Source organism: Pelophylax lessonae (genome assembly GCF_965119305.1).
Source record: "Pelophylax lessonae genome assembly, chromosome: 9".
Taxonomy (NCBI): Eukaryota; Metazoa; Chordata; class Amphibia; order Anura; family Ranidae; genus Pelophylax; species Pelophylax lessonae.
This window is the reverse complement of record NC_138776.1, coordinates 27,514,991-27,541,173: the sequence shown is the minus strand read 5'-3', so window position 1 is coordinate 27,541,173 and position 26,183 is coordinate 27,514,991. Positions and strand designations below refer to the sequence as shown.

Below are 26,183 nucleotides of genomic sequence, written 5' to 3'. Positions count from 1 at the left end.
ACAAACGATCTACTAACTGCCAAAACCAATAGACATTATTCTGTACTCCTACTCCTGGACCTCTCTGCTGCCTTTGATGCGGTTGACCACTCCCTCCTCCTCAAAAAAACTCCATGCCTTTGGTTTCCGTGACTGTACTCTTCGGTGGTTCTCTTCCTACTTATCTAACTGCACCTTTAGCATTACTTACAATTTTACTTCCTCCTCTCTTTTTCCTTTCTCTGTTGGGGTCCCCCAAGGTTCTGTTCTTGGATTTCTTTTATTCTCAATCTACCTCTCCTCCCTGGGTCAGCTGATAGCCTCCCATAGCTTTGGCTTTCAATACCATCTCTATGCCAACGACACCCAAATGTATTAATCAGTCCCTTAGTCTCCCTCACGTATCATAATTTACTAACAGACTTATCAGTCTGGATGTCACACCGCTTCCTCAAACTCAATCCATCGAAAACTGAACTCCTTATATTCCTCCCCCACGTGCCCCTTCCCCTCATCTCTGTGTCAAGATCCATGGCACAATTATCAACCTGTACCCACATGCCAAGTTTGTAGGTATAATTTTGGACTCTGATCTATCCTTTAGGCCCCACATCCAATCACTGTCCAAATCTTGCCGCCTTAACCCTTGCAACCTCTCCAAAATACATCCCTTTCTAACCAATGATACCACCAAGCTCCCAGTTCACTCTCTGGTCATCTCACGCCTCAACTACTGCAACTCCCCCTTATTGGCTTACCTTTACATAGGATATCCCCCCTTCAATCCATCATTAATGCTGCTGCCAGGCTCATCCACCTTACCAACTGCTCTGTGTCTGCTTCTTCTCACTGCCAATCCCTCCATGGGCTCCCGCTCACCCAACAAATTAAATTCAAAATACTAACAACTTAAAAAGCCATGCACAATTCCGCCCCCGTTCTCTTCGCTCCTTCCAAGACCTCCTGCTCTTTAGCTCCCTGGTCAAAACCTCCCATGCTCGCCTCCAGGACTTTTCCAGAGCCTCTCCCAACCTATGGAACTTCCTGACCCAATCTGTCTGATTATCTCCTACTCTGTTTGCTTTTAGACGTTCCCTAAAAACCCTCCTCTTCAGAGAAGGCTATCCTGCCTCCACCTAACAACTGAACTTTGATTTTTTCCTTCATCTCACCCCCCACAGTTATTACCTTTTGTATCACTTGATCCTCCCTCCTAGATTGAAACCTCTAACGAGCAGGACCCTCTGATTCCTCCTCTATTGAATTGTATTGTAACTGTACTGTCTGTACACATATTCTAAAGCACTGCGCAAACTATTGACACTAAATAAATCTTGTATTATTATTATAATAATAAAAATAATATTAGTAATAATAATAACAAAAATAATAATAAATACCAAAGAAATTCACTGGTATAAGTAATCATAATGTGTAAAAAAAGAAAATCCCAATCACTTCCACAGATAAGAACACATGGCCTGCTGCCACTGCCACAAGCTTGTTACTACTGAGAATGAAAAGCTCTAAGCTACATGGAATCACTTCTCTGGCCCTGCAGCGTCAATAAATGCTGGTGAGGTGCCCATTAGGGATGATCGAACTTTTCAAAAGTTCGGTTCGACCAGAACACCCGAACCTCCCAAAAGTTCGGCCCGGATTTCAGAACCCCATTGAAATCAATGGGATCCGAACTTCAGTAATCAAAAAACACCATTTTGAAGCCCTAAAACCCAATAAATGCCCCTAAAAATTGCCTAGGGTTCTGGGTCATGCCCCAGGGACTATTAATCACACAAAAAAAGTTCTTAAAATTGTCATTTTTGATAGAGAGACAATTATTGAAAAAATTATTGAAAAAAAAATGAGATTTTTTTGGATTTAGTGTCTGGGGGGTCTAAAAAGTGTACCTGTGAAGTTTCAGCTCTATAGCATGTCCAGAACCATAAAAAAAGTTTGTTTGTATTAGAATTAATATAGAACAGGGATATGGCTCCGCTATTTTCACACCTTGCCGGTTTTGTAGCAAGCATTTTTTTGGGCATTTTTTGGGGGACTTTGGAGGCAGGCATAACATCAGAACTTCTGTGTAGGGGTATATATACATACACCCATGTATGTATATATACACATACACATATATAGGTGTGAAAATAGCAGAAACCAATGCTTGCACTAATGAAATAATTAACACCCATATGGCTTCTCTCCTATCACACCTATATGTGTGTATGTGTATAAATGCATATAAGTGTGTGTGTATATATACCCCTATACAGAAGTTCAGATATTTTGCCTGCCTCCAAAGACCCACAAAAAATGCCCAAAAAAATGCCTGTGCCAAAAAAAATGCCCAGGTGTGTTGGTGCAGGCGGTTTTTTTTGGGCATTTTTTTGGGGGTCTTTGGAGGCAGGCAAAACATGTGAACTTCTGTATAGGGGTATATATACACACACACTTATATGTATTTATACACATACACATATATAGGTGTTATAGCAGAGAAGCCATATGGGTGTTAATTATTTAATTAGCGCAAGCATAGGTTTCTGCTACTTTCACACCTATATACAGTGGGTACGGAAAGTATTCAGACCCCCTTACATTTTTCACTCTTTGTTATATTGCAGCCATTTGCTAAAATCATTTAAGTTCATTCTTCTTCCTCATGAATGTACACATAGCACCCCATACTGACAGAAAAACACAGAATTGTTGACATTGTTGCAGATTTATTAAAAAAGAAAAACTGAAATATCACATGGTCCTAAGTATTCAGACCCTTTGCTCAGTATTTAGTAGAAGCCCCCTTTTGATCTAATACAGCCAGGAGTCTTTTGGGGAAAGATGCAACAAGTCTTTCACACCTGGATTTGGGGATCCTCTGCCATTCCTCCTTGCAGATCCTCTCCAGTTCTGTCAGGTTGGATGGTAAACGTTGGTGGACAGCCATTTTTAGGTCTCTCCAGAGATGCTCAATTGGGTTTAAGTCAGGGCTCTGGCTGGGCCATTCAAGAACAGTCACGGAGTTGTTGTGAAGCCACTCCTTCGTTATTTTAGCTGTGTGCTTAGGGTCATTGTCTTGTTGGAAGGTAAACCTTCGGCCCAGTCTGAGGTCCAGAGCACTCTGGAGAAGGTTTTTGTCCAGGATATCCCTGTACTTGGCCACATTCATCTTTCCCTCGATTGCAACCAGTCGTCCTGTCCCTGCAGCTGAAAAACACCCCCACAGCATGATGCTGCCACCACCATGCTTCACTGTTGGGACTGTATTGGACAGGTGATGAGCAGTGCCTGGTTTTCTCCAAACATACCGCTTAGAATTAAGGCCAAAAAGTTCTATTTTGGTCTCATCAGACCAGAGAATCTTATTTCTCACCATCTTGGAGTCCTTCAGGTGTTTTTTAGCAAACTCCATGCGGGCTTTCATGTGTCTTACACTGAGGAGAGGCTTCTGTCGGGCCACTCTGCCATAAAGCCCCGACTGGTGGAGGGCTGCAGTGATGGTTGACTTTCTACAACTTTCTCCCATCTCCTGACTGCATCTCTGGAGCTCAGCCACAGTGATCTTTGGGTTCTTCTTTACCTCTCTCACTAAGGCTCTTCTCCCCCGATAGCTCAGTTTGGCCGGATGGCCAGCTCTAGGAAGGGTTCTGGTCGTCCCAAACGTCTTCCATTTGAGGATTATGGAGGCCACTGTGCTCTTAGGAACCTTAAGTGCAGCAGAAATCTTTTTGTAACCTTGGCCAGATCTGTGCCTTACCACAATTCTGTCTCTGAGCTCTTCAGGCAGTTCCTTTGACCTCATGATTCTCATTTGCTCTGACATGCATTGTGATCTGGAAGGTCTTATATAGACAGGTGTGTGGCTTTCCTAATCAAGTCCAATCAGTATAATCAAACACAGCTGGACTCAAATGAAGGTGTAGAACCATCTCAAGGATGATCAGAAGAAATGGAAAGCACCGGAGTTAAATATATGAGTGTCACAGCAAAGGGTCTGAATACTTAGGACCATGTGATATTTCAGTTTTTCTTTTTTAATAAATCTGCAACAATGTCAACAATTCTGTGTTTTTCTGTCAGTATGGGGTGCTATGTGTACATTCATGAGGAAGAAGAATGAACTTAAATGATTTTAGCAAATGGCTGCAATATAACAAAGAGTGAAAAATTTAAGGGGGTCTGAATACTTTCCGTACCCACTGTATGTGTATGTGTATATATACATACATGGGTGTGTGTATATATACCCCTACACAGAAGTTCAGATGTTATGCCTGCCTCCAAAGACGCCCAAAAAATGCCCAAAAAAACGCCAGCTACAAAAACGCCCAGGTGTGTTTTTGCAGCTGGCGTTTTTTTTGGGCATTTTTTTGGGGTCTTTGGAGGCAGGCAAAACATCTGAACTTCTGTATAGGGGTATATATACACACACACTTATATGTATTTATACACATACACACATATACAGTAGGTGTGATAGCAGAGAAGCCATATGGGTGTTAATTATTTCATTAGCGCAACCATAGGTTTCTACTACTTTCACACCTATATATGTGTATGTGTATATATACATACATGGGTGTGTGTGTATATATACCCCTACACAGAAGTTCAGATGTTATGCCTGCCTCCAAAGACACCCAAAAAATGCCCAATAAACGCCTGCAGCAAAAAGCAGGGAGACAGGCGAGAAGCCATATCGCTGTTCTGTAAGTGACCTAAGAGAAACAATCTTTTCTCTATAGTGGTCACCCTGACATGGAAGGGTTTTGTCACCCTGCCATAGCAGTCAGAGTCCGTTAACCCTACACTACGGTCCCCTTACACTTAACACTTTCCCTACAGAAACTAGATTGTTAAATCTAACTATAGTGGAAAATAGCACCCTAACTACCCCTTTCCTCACACTAAAAATTGCTAAATGACACTTTGTAGCAGAAGTAACAGAACTGCTTTCACTCTCTTCCACATCCCTGTATTACAATGCTAGGAATTTGGCGGGGGCTATCTTATATATTGGGGGGCGTATAGTCACTCCAATCACATTCCTAGCATTCTCCTGCCCCCTCAATTGGCTTTTACTGATGGTTCTGGTCCAATCACGGGCTTTTAAAGCCCAGTTCCTGTCCCTTTGCATTTTGGTCGGTTCTGGTTGCCGAATTCCGAACTTTTCCAGCAAAAAGTTCGGAATTCGGCCGAACCTCGAACAGCCAATGTTCGGGTAGAACCGATGGTCGACCTGAAACGTTCGATCATCCCTAGTGCCCATCAATGCTAATATATGACAACACTGTGTTGGAGAATGAACACATGAGAAATTAAAGTGTGGCGAACTATTCCATGTCACTGGATTGGACAATAAGCGGACCTTGTCTGGAGACTTGGAGGTGCTATTAGGCCCCCTGGAGACGATGTTCTAGTCGGATCCCCTGCCAATGGGATTTAATTAACGTGCCTATTTTACTGTTGATACATAAAGGGTCCAAAGATTCCAGTAAGAGTCCTCTTAATTGGAGTTGGCAGGTGCACTTCTGTGTTTCAAGCATTGGATTACACAAGACTTCTTTATTAATATTGTCACAGCAGTGGATTTGGACTTGAATTCACTTTGGGACTTTGCATTTTGTTTTCTGCTCATTCTTGATATAACCGCTTATTTACAGTATATTCATTTTTAGTTGTCACCAAAAGCTTTTTTAAGGGGGAGTTGACATAACAGCACACAGGCTGATTCATATCAGTTTCTGCACCCCATGGGTGCTAACAATATAATATACATGCACGGTCACAAACACATACATACTCTGAAATACAGGATGTTGTGGTCTTTACACTGTTCTTCATGGTTAGACTGGACTGGGAAGATCTCAGCCTGGGTGACCACATAGGAACAGGGGGGTGGCAGTGCAGTCACACCATGTATAGTGTATGTGATATAATACATACAGTATATCCTATTAGACCGGTCATCACAGTACAGCAGTTCAGAACTCTACTTGTGTTATCAGACATGGAGACAACCGGTAAGAGGCTCTTCTGTTTTATATTAATGTGGAAATGATTGATGGGATTTAGGATTCATTCTAGCACAGCGATCACTGGTATTGGTCATCACTTAGAATAGAGGAATCACTGGGGTCACATAACTCGAGGAATTCAGACACCATGCTTCATTTTCCTTATTTGGGATAAGGAAAAGATGATGAAATGTGGTTATTATGGGCAACCTTCCTGTCTTTCCTTTGGTCCTGACGTCATAGATTAGACATTGAAAAGGTTTTATGATGTCATAACTGTAAATGTGCATCAAACACATTTTTAAGCACCAAATAGGACAGCACATAGGACTATAGGAATATCATGTACAATACAACTGGAGAGATCCCCACATTAACCTTCTGGTATAGAAACGTACAAACCACAAGATTCAGCACAAATCAAGAGTTTATCAAAGATTTAGTAATAATACAGGCAATGACTTCAGACATAGATGTCCTTTATCGGGTCAAAACTCTATTATCCTGCCATATTACACATTGTCACACTCCAAACTCAACCTTCACCTTCCTTACTTTTTCTCTGATACCATTTGGTACCTTTTCTCACAAACTTGCCAGCACCGCTGCATAAATAATATGTAAACCCAACATTTCATATTCCTGATATGTGCTGTACCATATACTTGTATGCAAAAGTCTCCTGTTCTCTTTGCATTGCTTCCTTTGTGTGAAATCCCTGGTGTTTCTGACAGTCCCTCTGCTTTCCTAATAAAAACTGACTACACTAGGCATGAAAACATATCTTAGTCAGTTCTCTAGCTGTGCTGAGAACTCAGTGTGCTCTCCTCCAATGATCAGACTTCTGCTGACACCCCCATCCCCCACCACCACAGCCATTAACTGGGAGGATCAGTGTGCTGCTGTTTCTCCTCCCACAGCTCTCTGTTCTCAGCTGCATAAAATGTGATCACTTGTAAAGCAGAGTAAAAAAAAGTATTTATATTGTTTTTTTTTTTACAACTATTTATACATGGTTTGCCTTTTTCTATTTTAAATGGAATGGGTGGTTTTACATGGTGAGGGTTCACATATACGTTAAAGCAGCTGCTGACAGACACGTGCTACTGCCCCAGCCCAGTTCAAGTTAAAATGTTTCTTCCTCATTCTGCTTCCAAACAAAGACAATAGTCCTCCATTAATTCATTTATTCTTCTCATGTCACTCGGAAAACCGCATATTTTATCCTTTCCATTCTTCACCCCAATGTCTACATTGAACAGTCTACTGTAGTACATATAGCCATAGCACACTGTTTTCTAACACTGATTATAAGATTTGGTCCTGCATCTGAGAGACATGGTAAATCGAACTCCTGTTGGGCGTGACCTCCAAATCTCTTTCGTAATATCCAGTAGGCTGTGGGACCATCTACCATACATCTCAATATCAGAAAACCCCTCTGGTAGACTGTGGGACCTTGTAGAGGATGAACGTGTGACAGGGAAGAAGATAATCCAAGTCCCACCGATCTTTGTCAATTACCTTCAACAATATACTTTTTTGTGTTTTGTTAAACCACTCCATAAACCCGCTAGTCACCAAGGTTCCTAACTATTTAATCATAAGCAATGTACATAAAACCTTCATCACTTTTTATCTAAAGGAAGTCCCTTGATCCATAAGGATCTATTTTGCTATTCCAGTGCAGGTAAACATATGTAATAGTTCTTTGCAGAGTTGTATAAAGTACTCAAAACCCATACTTGAGTAAAAGTACAAGTGCTCAATCAAAAAGTGACTTGAGTAGAAGTACTAAAGTATTCAACATTTTTTGTACTTAAGTATTGCAAGTAGTTTTTTTTTTTTTAAATTTTGCTACTCAAGTACTCAAAGTAAAAGTACCAGTAGTTTTGAAAAAAAAATTGCTACTCAAGTACTGAAAGTAAAAGTACAAGTACTGTGTTATGTAGTTATTAAAGAAAGAAGTCAAAAGTTTGAACATCATATTGGTTTTTATTATTTCAAATGTAGCTTTTATTTATACATACAGTAGCATTTATTTTCGTATGCGCTGATAATACTCATGTTTTGAGCTTCATGAAACCTGCCATCTACTGTTCTGGCAGTGGTAATTTTTATAATCGTAACTATGCAGCACAAAAAAAAAAATATTGGAGTAGAAGTATTGAAATCATCGAAAAAATGTAGTGAAGTAAAAGTGGAAATAGGAGAAAAAAACTTCTAATCTAGGAAAGTACAGATACCGCCTTTCGGTACTTAAGTACAGTAGTGAAGTAGTTCTACTTAGTTACTATACATCTCTGGTTCTTTGGTTATAGTCTTTGCCAAGGCATTTGCAAATAATCAATTCTGGATAATGGGCTGCATAATCTAAAACAAAAATAGGCTGGTGGGGCCTAGTGGAATTCACCAAATTCATTGCAGTCTTCTCAAAAGGTAACCCAATAATGGACAGGACTTATCCATGCCCCGATCCATCTAAAATGGTGGGGCACCACAAGTTGTTCAAATTTTTTTATTTTTTTTTTGGCTAAGTGATACAAAAGGTCTTTGATTAACACTATCCATGGAAACATTTCCACCACCCCGAACTTGGGGAGCCCCATTTATTTCCTTAACATTTATGCCTTTAATTGCCCTGCTGTTAGTCCCACCCACCATTATGCTATCCTACTCTGTCCCCATTCTCAGGAATTATTTTAACAAGTTCACCCTTTATGGCCTTGGTTGTCACACAGGCTGAACTTCACTTGCATGGTGAGTTGATGGGACTATTGGTTTACAAAAGACGGATACCATTGTTTGTGCTTTCCTTTTAGCCCACCGGAAGTTGAAAGGACAGTGTATTTCTGGCAAGATCAACAGGTATTCTCTGTACTTGCTGAAAATGTTCTTAGCTTGAAAAATGAAAGCTAATACAGCCACCAAATCTAAAGACTGGTAAACTGCAATATATTACATGTTTGTTTTTATATTTAGATAAACTTTTTTGGAGATGTAGGACTTGTTACTATGAATATGTGTTTGACTTGTGGCCGGTGTCCTGTCAGAATACCGCTACTCATCAGAAAATGTAACGGAAGTGACCTTCTGCTTACTGCACATGCCGATATGCTGTCCAATAGGTTTCCTAATCTGACAGAACATGAAGGCATCAGTGGACATCTTCTTACACCCAGCCAAGTCTTCAATATTACAAGTATTTTAGCAGTAAACTCACCTTATATCCTGAAATACAAGATTCCGTTTTTATTATTATTATAGTATATACAGCGACAAGCCTGCAGACAGAAGGAGGCGACAGCCATCTTGCTACACCCCGCACTGCTTAGCGCCAAACTGATTATATAGTGAAATAGACTATTTCACTTGGTCACGGGGAATCAGTCTATTTTAGTATATAAGGAGAGTTTAATGCTAAAATACTTGTGAAATTGAAGACTTGGTTGGGTGTAAGAAGATGTCTGCTGCTGCCTTCATGTTTTGTCACATTAGGAAACCTATTGAAATTCATAGCAGCCACGTTGGAACGCATAGAGCATGCGGAGTAAGCAATTTTGTTTGCAATCTCACTTCCGTCGCATTTTCTGATGGGTAGCGATATTCTGATAGAACACCGGGAAGTTCCACAGCTCCACTCTACTTCCCGGATGTGTAATTCTGTAGAGGAGGAAGTGACATCACAGTGACATCAATTCCTCCTATATACAGTAAGATAGGATTGGTTCCTGTCTCTTCACTTGATAGGAAACCAGCCACTGCACTTTATTTCTGCACTCTGCTGAGTTCTAGAAATATAAAGTAGGAAGGATTTTTTTTTTATACCAATATTATTATTATTATTATTATTAAAACATGTTTTTTTTTTGATAATCTCTACAGGTAACAGCGGTACGAGATTCTGGCGACCTTCCTGGAAAGGGGTCATTATAACTATCCTCATGGGATCCAATATCATCCTCATCCGTATTATTGAAGCACAGTGTAAGTTATACAGTATGCTGCACACAATCCTTAAGAAGGGAGAGTCTCTGGACCTGTTTTATCAAAGTGTCTAATGAAATGTAGAATCTGATTGGTGGTTGGAGGGACATAAAGACCATTAGAAATAAATCTTCTCTCTGATTTGCACTGTGATAAACGATGACCTTCTAACATGTAAGAGTTTCATTCTACCTATTATGTCTCCTGTCTTTGTGTCTTCCAGTTTATAAAGGTCAGTCTTTGGAAAATGAGGTCAGCCAGTGTAATAAGATGGGGATGACCATCACCCAGCCATCTACAGGTATTTTTTTTAATTAGCTACAGCCTAGGAGATTATCAGACCTGCCATTTACTCCATATGGAGGATTTTTTCCTAGAATTAAAATTAACTTTGACCAATCTGATCTAGAACTAATTAGGGACAATGTGGGATGTACAATGCATTTCACAAGTATGTATTTATTAATATAACAAGAATGGTTTTACAGCTGGAGGCCAATTACATTTTTTTTTTTGTTTTGCCTTTAGCTAAGGTCACTGTCACTACTGGTAGCATGAGGCAATACCTGGACCCTATAGAGGTTGCACAGGCAGTCCAACTCCTCCAGGATGGCACATCAATATGTGCGATTGCCAGAAGGTTTCCTGTGTCTCCTAGCATGGTCTCAAGAGCATGGAGGAGATTCCAGGAGACAGGCAGTTATTTAGGAGAGCTGGACAGGCCGTAGAAGGTCCTTAACCCATCAGCAGGACTTGTATCTGCTGCTTTGTGCAAGGAGGAACAGAATGAGCACTGCCAGAGCCCTACAAAATGACCTCCAACAGGTCCCTGGTGTGAAGGTCTCTGACCAAACAATCAGAAACATATTTAATGAGGGTGGCCTGAGGTCCCGACATCCTCTAGTGGGCCCTGTGCTCACTACCTGGCACCATGGAGCTCGATTGGCTTTTGCCATTGAACACTAGAATTGGCAGGTCCATCACTGGAGCCCTGTGCTTTTCACAGATGAGAGTAGGTTCACTCTGAGCACATGTGACAGACGTGAAAGGGTCTGGAGAAGCCGTGGAGAACATTATGCTGCCTGTAACATCGTTCTTCATGACCAGTTTGGTGATGGGTCAGTGATGGTCTGGGGAGGCATATCCATGGAGGGACGAACATACCTCCACAGGCTAGACAATGGCACTCTGACTGGCATTAGATATACGGATGAAATTCTTGGACCCATTGTCACACCCTACGCTAGGCAGTGGGTCCTGGGTTCCTCCTGGTGCACGATAATGCCCTGCCTCATGTGGTGAGAGTATGCAGCCAGCTCCTGGAGGATGAAGAAATTGATACCATTGAATGGCCCCCACCCTCGCCTGACCTAAATCCAATAGAACACTTCTAAGACATTATGTTTCAGTCCATCCTACGCCAGGTTGCACCTCAGGCTGTCCAGGAGCTCAGAGATTCTCTGGTCCAGATCTGGGAGGAAATAGCCCAGGACACCATCTGTCGTCTCATTAGGAGCATGCCCCGATGTTGTCAGGCATGCATACAAGCACATGGGGGCAATACAAACTACTGAGCACCATTCTGAGTTGCTGCAATGAAATATCAGCAAAATGGACTAGCCTGCTGAATCATTTTTTCACTTTGATTTTCAGGGTGTCTTTGAATTCTGCCCTCTGTAGGGTGATCATTTTAATTTCCATCAAACGATGTGGTATCCTTTCCTTCCCAACACATTACCCAGTCCATACCAGTATAGATATCCAGCATGAGATTTTTCCCCATTGAGATCTGATGTGTTTTCAAAGTGTTCCTTTCATTTTTTTGAGCAGTGTATTTTCTTTTTAGTTAGTGGGACCCTCACTGAGGGATTAGTGGTGCATTTCGTTATATCTATTTTTAGAGGTATTTATTTATTGGAGCAGCGCAATCACACATTATTCATTTAATTTATACTGGAAACCAGAAAGTATAGATATCCAGCATGAGATTTTTCCCCATTAAAATCTGATGTGTTTCCAAAGTGTTCCTTTGATTTTATTGAGCAGTGTATATATACGTAAAATAAACATTCGCGAAAAACTTTTTATCAATTGTCTCATTCTATTTGTAGCACCCTATAGGTAGGTGCTAGGTAAATGTATAGTGGACCTTGTCTGCCTAACAGCAGGGCTGTGATTTTTTTAGGTAGGGTGTCATGGTCTCCAGGTGTGCCTGCTGAAGGGGGAGTCTCCCCACTGGCTCCTATGAGAGGCTTCTCATAGGGCAGTGGAGGAAACCCAATCAGGGGACACATCCAGGCTTGTAACTACCCCAGAAGGCAGATTATGCTGCAAAGGATTCTGGGAGTGGGTATAAGTTTGGGGGTGGTGCATGACACAATGTCTTTAGCGGGAGCAGAGTCCCAGGAGAGAGAGTGCGGCTGTTTGTCCTCCTGTTAGAGGAAGGTGGATGTCTCGGGCTGTCGCCTGAGTATCCTGAGTTTGCCGAGCTGAGGGGATCCGGTGTGCTGAGAGCCTGCGGAGAGAGATAGGGGTCCAGTCCTAGGAAAGCCTACACAGGTCGTGAGTACTGCGGATTGCCCCTGGGGGTCTGCCTAGAGTTAGAGGGGACCACTTTGGAAGAGGTTCTGGGATCCAGTCATCAGCTAGCAGTAAGGGGGGTGCCTAGGTTAAGGACCCTGAAGTTGCAGAGGGAGTACCTAGTTAGTGGGCCCTGAAGAGTTCAAGCTATAAAGGGGGCGCCTGCATTTGGGCCCTGAATTGTACAGAGTGTGTCAGCTTGAAGTTACAGCCAGAGTTCTACCCTTGTACTACCTCAAGCCAAGCAAAGCGGAGAGAGTATCCAGTGACTTTTGCAATATAACCAAGTCAGGAATTCTACAGTTCTCAGTCTTGTGTCTTCTGGACTACAAGTCGAGGATTCAGCACTTATATTGTTCTACAGAGTGTTCTCAGTGTCAGTGAGCGTTGGCTAGCGCCGGCTGGCGTTGAGGAAGCGCCAACGGGCATTTTTGGAGAAACAAAGTCCCATGTGTAATTAGTTCAAGCCTAAAGGAGTATCCTACTCATTCCCTTCTCCCAATCACTATAAATATAATAAAACTCACAAACAAAGATGCCGGAGTTGTCATTGCTTCAGTTGTCACACCCAAGGCTGCAGCTCACATGGGCTGGGAAGAGTACCGGTACTAATGGCAGACCCACATCAGGCCACAGGCCTGGATACCTTGCTACATATTTAATAAAATATGTGTTTTCTTTTTGAAGAGTAAACTCTGTTTTGTATTTATCACTGCCACTGAATTGACACCATGAATTAAAGCAGTATTAAACCCAAAAGCAAACATTTATTATATTGCAGCTTCCTAATGCTTTGATGTAATGACTGCATTTGTCTTTCTATTTTAGGCTTTCCTTATTTTTATCTGGTGATCCAGCCAGCACGTCTGTTGTTTTTCAAAAGCTCAAGCTCTCTAGCAGAATATATCAGTTTACATAGAGGAGACAAACCACCTAACACTGGCAGGGATGATTAACCACTTCATTAATGCGATATAGCCATAAGACGGCTACAGCGCAGCTCTGTTGTTCCGGGACATCCTCCTAGAACCATGCCCCCTTAGGCGCGCATCCGTTGCACTCTGTGTTCGCTTTTGCCCTCGAACAAAGCCGATCACAGATCACAGTAAAGGACTGATTACTGATCACAATGTAAACAGACTTGCCAGTTATCGGCAGTACTTTCCTTCCACACTGTCCCAGCGTGAGGAAAAGAGAGCCGGTAATTGGCAAGTGTGAAAGGGGACATGCACACAAATAGTCAGTGCCCTGATTATTAGTGCAGCCAGATCAGTCCCAATTAATGCCCATCAGTGCTGCCTAACAGTGCCTATCTGTGTCCATCAGTGCCCAATAATGCCTCATCATTAGTGCCGCCAGTCAGTGCCCATCAGTGCCGCCTATCAGTGCCCATCAGTGCCGCCTATCAGTGTCCATCAGTGCCACCTATCAGTGTCTATCAGCGCCACCTATTGGTGCCCATCAGTGCCGCCTATCAGTGCCCATCATTGCCGCCTATCAGTGCCCATCAGTGTCGCCAATCAGTGCCCATCAGTGTCGCCAATCAGTGCAGCCTCATCAGCGCACATCAGGGAAGGAGAAGAATTATTTATTTGCAAAAATATTTTAACAGAAGCTAAAAAAAAGTTGTTTTTTTCAGATTTTTTTTTTTTTTTTTCATTTGTTTAGCAAAAAAAAAAGTGGTAATTAAATGTTACCAAAAGAAAACTCTATTTGTGTGAAAAAAAATGCTAAAAATGTCATATGGGTGAAGTGTTGCATGACTGTGCAATTGTCATTCAAAGTGTGACGATGCTGAAAGCTTAAAATTGGCATGGGCAGGAAGAAGGTTAAAATCCCCAGTAGACAAGTGGTTGCAATGATCAGCTTTCATTTATTCATGTAAAACCTTTATCCCAAAAGCGAAAAAAAAAAAAAATGTTTGCTGTAAATGATTATAAAGTATGAGCTGGAGTTCCGCTTCAATTTGTTGGTGTATTTAAATCTGCTAATAAAATTAACACTCCCCATCCCCTAGACTGACAGTGGTGCTCTCTGATGTACCTCCTGTTCTCCTTCATCCTGAGTGGGGGTGTGTTACTGGCCAGATCATCAGGGTAAAAACAGAGGGAAAAAAAAACAAAAACAAATGCAGCCACCACATCTAATGACTGGTTAGCTGCAATATAACACAGTATTGGCTTGGAGTTCAACCACTTCCCGCCCGCCATATAACAGAGTGACAGCCGCAAAGTGGTTAAACTATTACGACTGGCCGTCATATGACGTCCAGCAGGAAACACTGCTAATGCGCGCCCCTGGGTTTGGTTAAAGTGTATCATGACTGAGTAATTGTCAATCAAAGTGTGAGTGTGAGCGCACTAAAAGCTGAAAATTGGTCTGGGGAGGAAGGGGGTGCCCTGTATTGAAGTGGTTAATACCGCTTTAAAGAATTAGACTCACGTATTTAACTTTCTTTGAGGCAGATTTTTAAATCCTATTATACATTCATTAGAGATCCTTCAATATATTGTGTGTTTTTAATAGTACCAAAATCTGTGTTTATATTGGCTGTCTGTAACCCCCCATAGAGCAGAGCTATGAGGCCATCAGGCTCATGTACAGTGGTGTCAATCTAATATAGGAAGAGAGGAAGGGAGAGTAGAGGGATGACCTCATCAGTGAGCTGTGTCTTCTTCACTGTCCAATCACATGCTAAGGAGGTCCTGGACCAAGTCGTGTAGCTTTAACTGCATTGGGGAAAAGTGAGGTCAGAGACTTGGTTGTGCTGTCAGGGATTCCCGGGTTACAAGACATATCTATTTCATACAAATGTAATGAATATAAATACTGAACACCTCATACAAAAAGACTTGTCTTATGTTTCCATTCCTTTCCATGTTTATAGATCAGCTGGAATGGATGATGGAAATAAGGAAGCACCTCTGTGGAGACACCAGAGAGGAATTTCGCGGTACGTCCTGTTATCTACTAGACATGTGCGATTAGTTTTGTTACGAATTTAAATTTGGACAAAATTTTCATTATTCAGAGATTCGGATGTATCTGAATCTCATAATTACATGTAGCACCCTCCTAGATAGGTGCTAGGAAGAAAACATAGTCTGCTCCATCTGCTTATCAGGGGAGCCTGATCGGTACTTCTGCCTGTTACATGTCTCCAGGTGTGATTCATCTGGTCAGAGGGAGTGTCCCCACTGTATCCAATAGGGGAGCCTGTTGGACAGTGGAGGAAACCCAGCCAGTGACACACAGGCTTTGTAACTATCCAAGTGGTTTGGCACAAACAGTGGTGCATCCTGGGATATGTTAAAAAAGCCAGGGGCACATGTGGCAGGGTGTCTTTGGGCGGGAAGCCGGGTCCCAAGAGGAGGGTGATGGCTGTCTCTCCTCCTGTCTGATGTGGATGGTGGTCACAGGCAGTCGGCCTAGTGCGCCAAGACTGTGGCGCTGAGCCAGGAGGTCCAGGAAAGCTGACTAGTGGAGTTGGAGGCAGAAGCAACCTCAACCTCGGGAAGAACAGTGTCCGTGAGTACCGGGAAGCCTGCCAGAGGTCTGCCCAGGAAGGGAACCACTCCAGTGGAGAAAGGAAAAATTTACTGCAATAAAAGTTACTTTTTTATTTTTATTCCATTGGTTTTTCTTTTTACCTCCAGCCACATGTACTCAACTCATGTAAAGTCCCACGAGCCATTTCTCCTTTTTCCCACTCCAGTGGGAGAGTCATTGGACAGGTGTCAGCTATTTGTCTGCTATCAGTTGCTAAGGGTAACCCAGGGGAATCCAGAAAGTGCAATTTTCAGCAGTCCTCTAGGGGGCAGTGCTCCACACAATAGCAACTAATTTCAAAGATTTCAAAATAAATTGTAATGAAACAACGAATTCATATGTTTCATTCAAACCTTTTGTTAATGTTTGAAGCATTTTTTTATCGCACCGTATTTGCACAGCGGTCTTACAAACACAATTGTTTTGGAAAAAATACACAAATAATACAAAGTTAGCCCAATTTTTTTATATAATGTGAAAGATAATGTTACGCCAAGTAAATAGATACCAACATGCCATGCTTCAAAATGGCACACATTCATGGAATAGCAACAAACATTGGTACTCAACCACTTCAGCTCCAGAAGGTTTTACCCCCTTTATGACCAGGCCATTTCTCTATCGCTCATTGACAGACGTAGTCTTCTTGATTCTCAAGAGCTGGGTTATGTTGTCTCCGCAGGAGTAGGACTAGGCAGAAAGACAAAACGTTCTGGCTCCACCCTAGGGGCAGTCCCTGAGGGTATATCCTCCCTCTCTCTGCTACAGGGAATCAGTTTTTTTCTGTCTAGTCAGGAGTAAGGACCTAAGTTCCTTGCTGGGATCTTTTTGGTCCTGGCAAGATTTTTTCTTTAGAAGAAATATTTTTTAGGTAGTTTTTTCTCCAGTGTTTTTCCTGTGAGATCTTCAAGCAAAAACGCCGGACTGGGCGACACTAGTGGTCACCCCAGCCGGCCTACGAGCGCGCGCAGACCATTGCATTGCGCTTGGTCGGCCGCGACACATTCAAGTAAGTATGCGGGGCCGGGCGACGGGCTGGATGTTGAGATCCAGTGGTCACCCCGGTTTCTGCCTACGAGCGCGTGCAGACCAGAGCTCCGCGCTGGGTCGGCCGCGACGGAGTCCCAGTGGAGGGACTGACCTTGCGAGTTAAAAGTCTCGCTTGGACGCCAGGAACCTGAGAGTCGAGGCGTCCGGAGTGGTCCACAAACCCCCACCCCGGTGGAAAGGGTATTGTGAAGAGAGGGTGCCTGTCGGTTCGGTATGGTGAGTAAACGTTCCCTTTTTTCTTTCCTTGTTATGAGGCAGTATGAATTATGGGCCCCTCCATACATGGTCAGTATATATCTGACACTAAAAGTCCCCCTTGTAAATACAGTATGTGTTTGTGGGAAGTGGACTTGGTTTGAGAGCTAACACTCTACCCAGCAGACTGTAGCATTACAGCAGACATAGGAGGTATAATCCTACCTTATTTGTAGTGTATCTCCTGTAGATCAATCAATCGCCACTCAGCAGAGATGCAGGTGGATGTGCTGGGAAAAACGATTTCGGCGGTCCGCCGCCATTTTGCCGTAGACCAGGTGCATGCATGTCCTCAGGTCACGCCGGCCGCCATGTTTTTGGAGTCTAATGTCTCCTGTATGGGGGCGGCCATGTTTCATGAGCCCAGCTACCTCGTGGAGAGCTGGGAACGCCGGAAGGCGTACACAGGGGGCGGAGCCACGTCCTTCTACCCGGGAAAAAGCAACAGATCCTTCCAGTCTGTAAAAGACAGACGCTGACTGCAGTTGGTTGGAAACTTCACTGCATCGGTTGGTGAGCCTTGGGGGTCCCTCTCTCTCTCTGTGGGATCGAGAAGCAGGTACTCTGAGGGGCGCTATTGCGCTAGGGGGAGACACATAAAAAAAAAAAAAAAATTAAAAAAAAAAAAAAGAGGTATTTTTTATTTAAAAAAAAAAAAGTTTTTTTGTGTTTTCTGGCAAAGGTGTCCTGAATTAACATGGACCCTGCCACTCATGTATCTCCTCCGGATCCCCTCGAGGGGTCTGCGGGATCCTCCAGCACCCCACTGACGATTGAATCATTGCCCGCTATTATGGAAACTTTTGTGTCCCGGGTGGAAGTGGCTTGTTAGGGACAGGGCGCAAGTAAGCGACCCCCGCCTAACCCCTTATTATCTGTAACCTCGGATTCAGACTCTGAGCCTATTTCTGCAGTTGCAGGTACTTCATCTGGTATTGGTGTCTCGTGTACTGTCTTTTCAGACAGTGAGGAGGATGTTTCGGCATCAGCCATAGCCAGAGAGGAAGCGTTGGTAAACGCACTCATTGTATCTGTTCAAGAAACCTTAAGATTACAGGGTATTCCGTCAGAAATAGCTGAAACTGTAATCCCTTTTGGGACTAAAAAACGCATCAAAGTGGCGAAGGTTTTTCCATTGCCCAAATGTTTTGGCAATCCAATCAAAGAAGAATGGAGTCTGCCAAAACGCATTTCTACTATTTCTAAACGCATTAACAGGCGTTATCCGTTTGAGGAAACCCTCATTAAGAAATGGACAGAACCACCTGTGGTGGATTCACCAATTGCTAGATTGAATAAAGCCACGGTTATTCCTCTAGAAGACGCTCCGTCTTTTTAAAGATCCAGTGGATCGCAAGATAGAAGCTATGTCTCGCACCATGTTTACCTTGATTGGATCAGCTTTCAGACCAATAATTGCTATTGGTCTGGTTTCGCAGGCTGTAACTGTATGGACCAAGTGGTTACGCCGGGACCTAGAAGAGGTCCCTCAGGCGGTATCAGATTTATTGGAACAAATGATACAGGGGTTACAGTTTGTGTGTGTGTGATGCGGCGTTAGACGCCACTTCATTATTGGCGCGAGCATCTGTCTCAGTACACTGTGGCTAAAAGGTTGGTTAGCCGACCAAGGTTCCAAAAAAGCATTGGCTAATATCCCCTTTTTAGGAGAGCGTCTATTTGGAGCCAACTTAGATGAGATCATTAGGATCTCACGGGTGGAAAGAGCACCTTTTTACTGCAAAATTTTAAAGGTAAAGGAACTCGTCAAAGACGAGGGCCTTCTTTTTCTGCTCACAAGAGGTTTTTTCGTCCCGCGGGTGAAAAAATTAAGTCCTCCAAAGCTCCTGCAGGAGGCGTCAGGGGTCGTTGGTCGGGCAAGCAAAAGCCCGCCCCCTCTAGACCTGAAGATAAACCGTCCAAAGCCTGAAGGTGCGCCCCCACCCATGACTGGGGTGGGGGGACGTCTTCGCCGGTTCCCGGATCCATGGCTTTCCAGAATCCCGGACAGATGGGTTTGCGAAGTCATAAGGTCAGGGTACAAGATCGAGTTTCGATCTCTCCCACCGGCGCGATTCTTCCCTTCCAATAGCCGACTATCCCCGGATTGTTTAGACGATCTGCGGAGAGCAGTCACAGATTTACTACAACAAGGAGTGGTAGTCCACGTTCCTTGGACAGAACGGTTTCAAGGGTTTTATTCAAACCTATTTACAATACCCAGGAAAGAGGGCAAAGTGCGTCCAATTCTGGACTTAAGGGCACTCAATTCTTTTGTCAACATAAGAAGATTCAGAATGGAGTACATTCGCACAGTAGCAGCCTTTCTGCATCCAGGGGATGTCCTAGCGTCCATAGACATCAAGGACGCATATCTTCACATTCCCATTTTCGCAGGACATCAGCGGTTTCTACGCTTTTCCGTAGAAGAGAACCACTATCAGTTTGTGGCGTTACCTTTCGGTCTCGCCACGGCTCCGCGGGTCTTCACGAAGGTGTTGGCCCCAATGTTGGCACTTCTGCGCCAAAGAGGCATATCGATCCTTGGTTACCTAGACGATCTTCTGCTTCATGCAGAGTCTCCTCAGACCTTGCTACAAAACATAGAAATTACTATGATTTCTTTACAGGAATTCGGGTGGCTGGTGAACCAGCAAAAGTCATTTCTGGTTCCCACCCAGAGGCTCGAATATCTGGGTCTAATTCTAGACACAGTCAGGACAAGAGTTTTTTCTTCCGGTAATGAAACTCCGAAAGATTCAATCAGCAGTCCAGTTGTTACTATCCAACAGCTGGTCTTCCCTTCGGACTTGCATGAGGGTTCTGGGGTTGATGGTGGCTTCCTTCGAAGCAGTCCCATTTGCCCAGTCCCATACCCGAATTCTTCAGCAAGAGATTCTTCTCAGATGGAATCGGAATCCGGAATCCCTGGACAATCAGATCCGATTGAGCAAACAGACCAGAGAGTCTCTGGTCTGGTGGCTTCGGTCTCCGATGCTCAGCCAGGGAAAGTCATTTCTGCCAATATATTGGACGACAGTGACCACGGATACCAGTCTATCCGGATGGGGAGGAATTCTCGGTCAGTTATCTGTCCAGGGACTTTGGTCCCCGGAAGAATCCAGGTTACCGATAAATGTATTGGAACTGAGAGCGATCAGACTTTGTCTGATTCACTGGACCGAGCAGCTCCAGGGCAGCCCGGTTCGGATCCAGTCGGACAACGCCACGGCCGTGGCTTATGTCAATCACCAGGGGGGCACCAAGAGTGTCCGAGCGGCCAAAAGAAGTGGCTTGCATTCTTCGCTGGGCGGAACGATTTGTTCCAGCTATCTCTGCGGTGTTCATTCCGGGGGTGGAGAATTGGCAGGCAGATTATCTCAGCCGTCAGACTCTGGATCAGGGGGAATGGTCCCTCCATCCAGACGTTTTCCACCAGTTGTGCCTACGATGGGGCACCCCGGATATGGATCTGTTGGCATCTCGATTCAACAGGAAAGTTCAGAGATTCGTGGCTCGCTCCCGCGATCCTCTAGCAGAAACCGCAGACGCACTGATCGCCCCGTAGGGGCAATACCAGCTAATGTATGCCTTCCCTCCTCTTGGGTTACTGCCAAGACTTCTTCGCAGGATAGAGGAGGAAGGAATTCCAGTAATTCTGGCAGCTCTGGACTGGCCTCGTCGAGCTTGTTACGCCGACGTGGTCAGACTGGTGGCGGACGTCCCGTGGAGACTTCCTCTCAGGGAGGATTCACTGTCTCAGGGACCGATCTTCCATCCTGCTTTACGATCGCTGGTTTTAAACGGCCTGGTTATTGAGACCCAGGTGCTGAAGGACAAGGGATTGTCAGCTTCAGTTATTCCTACTCTAGTTAAAACAAGGAAAGCGACTTCCAGAAAGATTATCATCGTACATGGAAGTCTTATATTGGGTGGTGTGAATCCCTTGGGTTCCATCTACATCTTTATTCGGTAGTCCGAATATTGGCTTTCTGCAACAGGGAGTTGAGCAGAAGCTAGCCTTGAGTGTTATCAAGGGTCTGGTTTCAGCATTTGCTATCTTCTTTCAGAAGCTTTTGTCTACTCATTCCTTGGTGCGGAATTTCATCCAGGGGGTGCGACACCTGGCTCTGCCAGTGCACGCGCCGTTACCATCCTGGGATCTTAATTTGGTGCTGTCGGTTCTTCAGACACCTCCCTTTGAAAATATCAGGGAGATTCCCTTGCTTACTTTATCCCAGAAGGTGGTCTTCTTGGTGGCTATCACTTCTGCACGCAGGGTGTCAGAACTGGCTGCATTATCCTGTTGTTCCCCAGATCTGGTGGTTCATAGGGATAAGGTTGTTCTTCATCCGAATCCATCCTTCCTTCTAAGGTGGTTTCAAAGTTTCATTGAATAAGGACAGTGTATTGTCCTTCCTATGTCCTTAGCCCAATCATCCTCGAGAATTTGCATGGCATTCCTTGGATGTAGTTCGGGCGATCAGGATATACTTGAATACTACGGATTCAATTTGTAAGACGGATTCACTGTTTGTGATCACGGATGGCCCTAAGAAGGGGTTGCCTGTTCTGCTGCGACCATCTTTAGATGGATCAGACAGACGGTGGTATAGGCTTATTTTATCTAAGGGTCGGGATCCCCCGTTCCCTGTTAAGGCGCATTCTACTCGGGCGCTTAGAGTTTCCTGGACCTTCCGCCATCAGGCGTCAGTGGTTCAGGTTTTCAAGGCAACTGTTTAGTAGTCGGTTCATACCTTTACAATATTGTATAAGGTTTATGTGATGGCATCGTCAGATGCCTCTTCTGGCTGCAAGGTTCCTGCAGGCCACTGTTTGAGGAGACTGTTGGTCTACCTCGAGGATTTGTGGGGTAGGTCTCATCTGTTTACTCGATGAGTCCTTTGATACTTCTGGTTGGCTCCGGTTGGGCCTTCTAGATTGGATTTTGATTCTGTCTATCCCACCCCTCATTTTGTGGCACTGCTTCTGGATGTCCCAGCTCTTGAGAATCAAGAAGACTACGTCTGTCAATGAGCGATAGAGAAAAATGGATTTTTGTAAGATCTTACCGTAAAATCCTTTTCTCTTAAGCTCATTGACAGACGTAGTACCCGCCCCTCTATCATTGAGTTGGGTTGGGTTAAATTCTCTGTTACTGCTTTAGAACAGAACTGATTCCCTGTAGCAGAGAGAGGGAGGATATACCCTCAGGGACTGTCCCTAGGGTGGAGCCAGAACGTTTTGTCTTTCTGCCTAGTCCTACTCCTGCGGAGACAACATAACCCAGCTCTTGAGAATCAAGAAGACTACGTCTGTCAATGAGCTTAAGAGAAAAGGATTTTACGGTAAGATCTTACAAAAATCCATTTTTTTTGCGATTTGGACTGCGTTGATTTAACTGACAATTGCGCGGTCATGCGACACTGTAGCCAAATACAATTGATGTCCTTTTTTTTATCCCAAAAACAGAGCTTTCTTTTGGTGGTATTTGATCACCTCTGTGGTTTTTAGATTTTGCGCTATAAACAAAAAATAACGACAAGTTTGAAAAAAACACCATATTTTTTACTTTTTGCTATAAAACATTCCCAACAAAATTTTTTTTAAAAAATCAAATTTTTTTTAATCAGTTTAGGCCAATTTGTATTCCGCTACATATTTTTGGTAAAAAAAAGAAATCCCAAAAAGAATATATTAGTTGGTTTGCACAAAAGTTATAGCGTTTACAAACTACGGGATAGATTTATGGACTTTTTATTATTATTATTTTTTTTTTTTCTATTAGTAATGGCGGCGATCAGTGATTTTTAGAGGGATTGAGACATTGCGGTGGACAGGTCGGGCCCCTAACTGACATTTTTGAATTTTTTTAGGGACCAGTGACATTACTACAGTAATCAGTGCTAATTAATATGCACTGTTACTGTATAAATGACACTGGCAGGGAACGGGTTAACACTGGGGGTGATCAAGGGGTTAAATGTGTTCCCTATTGTGCTTACTAACTGTGTGGGGGGATGGGTTGGACAGAGGCAGAGAGAGATCTGTGAGCTTAGCTGAATCATACGATCTTCCCTGCCTCTCTGACAGAAGAGCAGCCTGCTTTGTTTACATAGGCAGATGGCTCTTCTGTCATTCTAGCCAAAGATTGCAGAAGGTCGGTGTGGATCGCGCTCACGCCTCCCACTGTGTCTAATCACAGCGGGTGCGCGGCTCCGGGGGCCAGCGCGCCGCCGAAACCGCGTGCACATAATCATGTAGTTCTACGTAAATAGGGTCTCTGAAGCAAGGCAGTAGTAACGGCAAATCCACTTAGCCTAAGTATCGGTGTTCTATCAGATTTCCCTACCTACATCATTTCCGGTGCAGGTTCGTCATGCACCAGCTGTAGCCACGTCACACGTCCTACTGCGCATGCGCGGAATAGGTAGGGAATTTTGATAACATTATAAGAGGTGAGGCAAAAGTACTACTGCGCATGAGCAGGCGCATGCACACTAACGGATCGGGCAGCGGGATCTCTTATAACAAACATCCATCTGATCTCCATGGTATACACTGCGCCGACCCGACAATGAGACAATCCTATTCCCTATCCACACGCGCACACCCACTGTCTCATTGTCGGGTCGGCGCAGTGTGGGGCATGGAGATCGGATTGTCGGGTCGGTGCAGTGTTGGCTCGGCGCTGTGTCGGGTCAGCGCAGTGTGGGCCATGGAGATTGGATGGATGTTTGTTATCAGAGATCCCGCTGCCCGACCTGTTGGTGCGCATGCACCGGCACATGACCCCTTACGATGTTATCAAAATGCCCTACCTACTCTGTGCATGCGCAGCAGGACTTGTGACGCAGGTACAGCTGATTCATGACGAAGCCACAGCTGATCTGCAACTGGAAATGACAGAGGTATGGAATTCTGATAGGGTATGGTATTCTGACAGAACACCGGCATCACAACATCTATTTGTGGTAACGGACAGTATGATTGATTATGCTTGTTGAGGCTTTTGATTAAAAGGTACATTCAGCTAACCCTGAACATGAATCCATGAGATGCATACAGGGAGCGGAGCCAACATACTTCATATTTTAGTTTTTCATCCAGATATTGCTGATTGCTGTACTAAACCCGTTCCCACCATTACCTTTCATCTATTATCTGGTGGTTCGGGGATAAGAAGCTGGAACACTCACATCAAGCTCCTTGCTGTCTCTTACATGCTGAAAACCTGATGTATAGAAGTGTTTCTATGAGCCATCATCCAGATTTAGGCCAGCCTTAGAAGTGAGAATGAGGAGAGGTTAAATGATGAAATCATCAAATCTAATGTGTCCAAAATAAGTTTTATTTATCATTATGTTCAACAAAATCGGTCAACACATCTCAAGGTTTTAAAGGCTCTGCTTCATCAGGACTGGAAAATGATAAATCTGAAATCTAGACTGGGGTCATTTTTTTTAACCACTTAAGCCCCAGAAGATTTTACCCCCTTTCTAAACAGGGGGTATTTTGCGATTCGGCACTGCGTGACTTTAACGGACAATTGCGCGGTCGTGCGACGCTGTACCTAAACTAATTTGTCGTCCTTTTTTTCCCACAAATAGAGCTTTCTTTTGGTGGCATTTGATCACCTGAGCGATTTTTTGATCATGCGCTATAATGAAAAAAAGAGCGACAATTTTGCAAAAATAACAATATTTTTCACATTTTTGAAATTCCCCAAAAAAATGTAAAAATCTAAATTTTTTTTAAATTTTTGGCCAATTTGTTTTCTGCTACCTATGTTTGGTAAAAAAAAATCACAATAACGTATTTTGATTGGTTTTGCGTTTACTAACTAAGGGAAAGATTTTTGTTGGTTTTTTTTTTAATGAGTAATGGCGGCGATCTGCGATTTTTTTTGCGGGACTGCAACATTGCGGCGGACAGATCGGACCCTTGACTGCAATTTTGACACTTTTGGGGGTACCAGTGACATTACTACAGTAATCAGTGCTATACATATGCACTGTTACTGTAAAAATGACACTGCAGGGAAGGGGTTAACTTTATTGGAGAGGGAGGGGTTAAGTGTGTCCCTAGGGGCGTGCTTCTAACTGTGCAGGGATGTGGCTGTGTGTGTAACAGCACAGATCAACGGTCCTACATAGCAGGACCGTTACATCAGTGCTTTTACACATGGGAGAATGATAGGCGGCTTTGTTCACATTAGCCGCCTGCCTTTCTCCCTTCACAGCGGACGATCGCGAGTGACTGGCGGACATCGGGTCCGCCGGTCACATGCATGGAGGTGTCTGTGAACGAGCCGGGGCAGGAGCACGCCTCCGGCGGTGCGCGCTTGCCCGCTATTGGCTCCCAGGCTAGTGACGTACCGGTACGTCACTTTGCCTGGACGGGGCTGACCGCCGCAGTATATGTACTTGCGGCGGTCGGCAACCGGTTAAAATACAGAGGAGAACTCTGGCAGTGATGAAAGGCACTTATACAAGTACTGTATGTGGTTTGGCAGGAGCACATCTCAATCCTACCCCAATTCTCTGCTGTATATATCCATTACCTCATCTAATATTCATTACCATTAAAATGTCAGCTTTATCATTTTTTAACCTTGAAAAAAGGGGTACCTCAAACCCCTGAAATGGGTTGGATGATTTGGTAGACTAATTAAAGATGTATAAAAGTTATTCAGGACACATACCAGTGGATTGACACTTTCATCATCTACAATCTCCTAATGCTTCTACAAGGAGTTCA

General features: G+C 43.8%; 2 protein-coding genes across 2 annotated transcripts in view; both read left to right on the top strand.

The window, feature by feature from the left end:
* Positions 1-5,968: 5,968 nt before the first annotated feature.
* LOC309564180 (C-type lectin domain family 7 member A-like) overlaps positions 5,969-26,183 on the top strand; it is a gene marked incomplete at its 3' end in the record, with an annotated part of 91,838 nt that continues 71,623 nt past the window's right edge. Inside the window, exon 1 of the mRNA XM_082268812.1 lies at positions 5,969-6,008. Coding sequence (XP_082124938.1) covers positions 5,996-6,008 — 13 coding nt within the window. The 5' untranslated portion in view covers positions 5,969-5,995. The remainder of the gene's footprint in view (positions 6,009-26,183) is intronic.
* Positions 8,723-26,183, top strand: part of LOC309563275 (natural killer cells antigen CD94-like) — a gene marked incomplete at its 5' end in the record, with an annotated part of 32,043 nt that continues 14,582 nt past the window's right edge. The window contains 4 exons of the mRNA XM_082267680.1: positions 8,723-8,762; positions 9,888-9,989; positions 10,213-10,290; positions 15,457-15,522. Of these exons, the coding sequence (XP_082123806.1) occupies positions 8,723-8,762; positions 9,888-9,989; positions 10,213-10,290; positions 15,457-15,522 (286 nt within the window). The remainder of the gene's footprint in view (positions 8,763-9,887; positions 9,990-10,212; positions 10,291-15,456; positions 15,523-26,183) is intronic.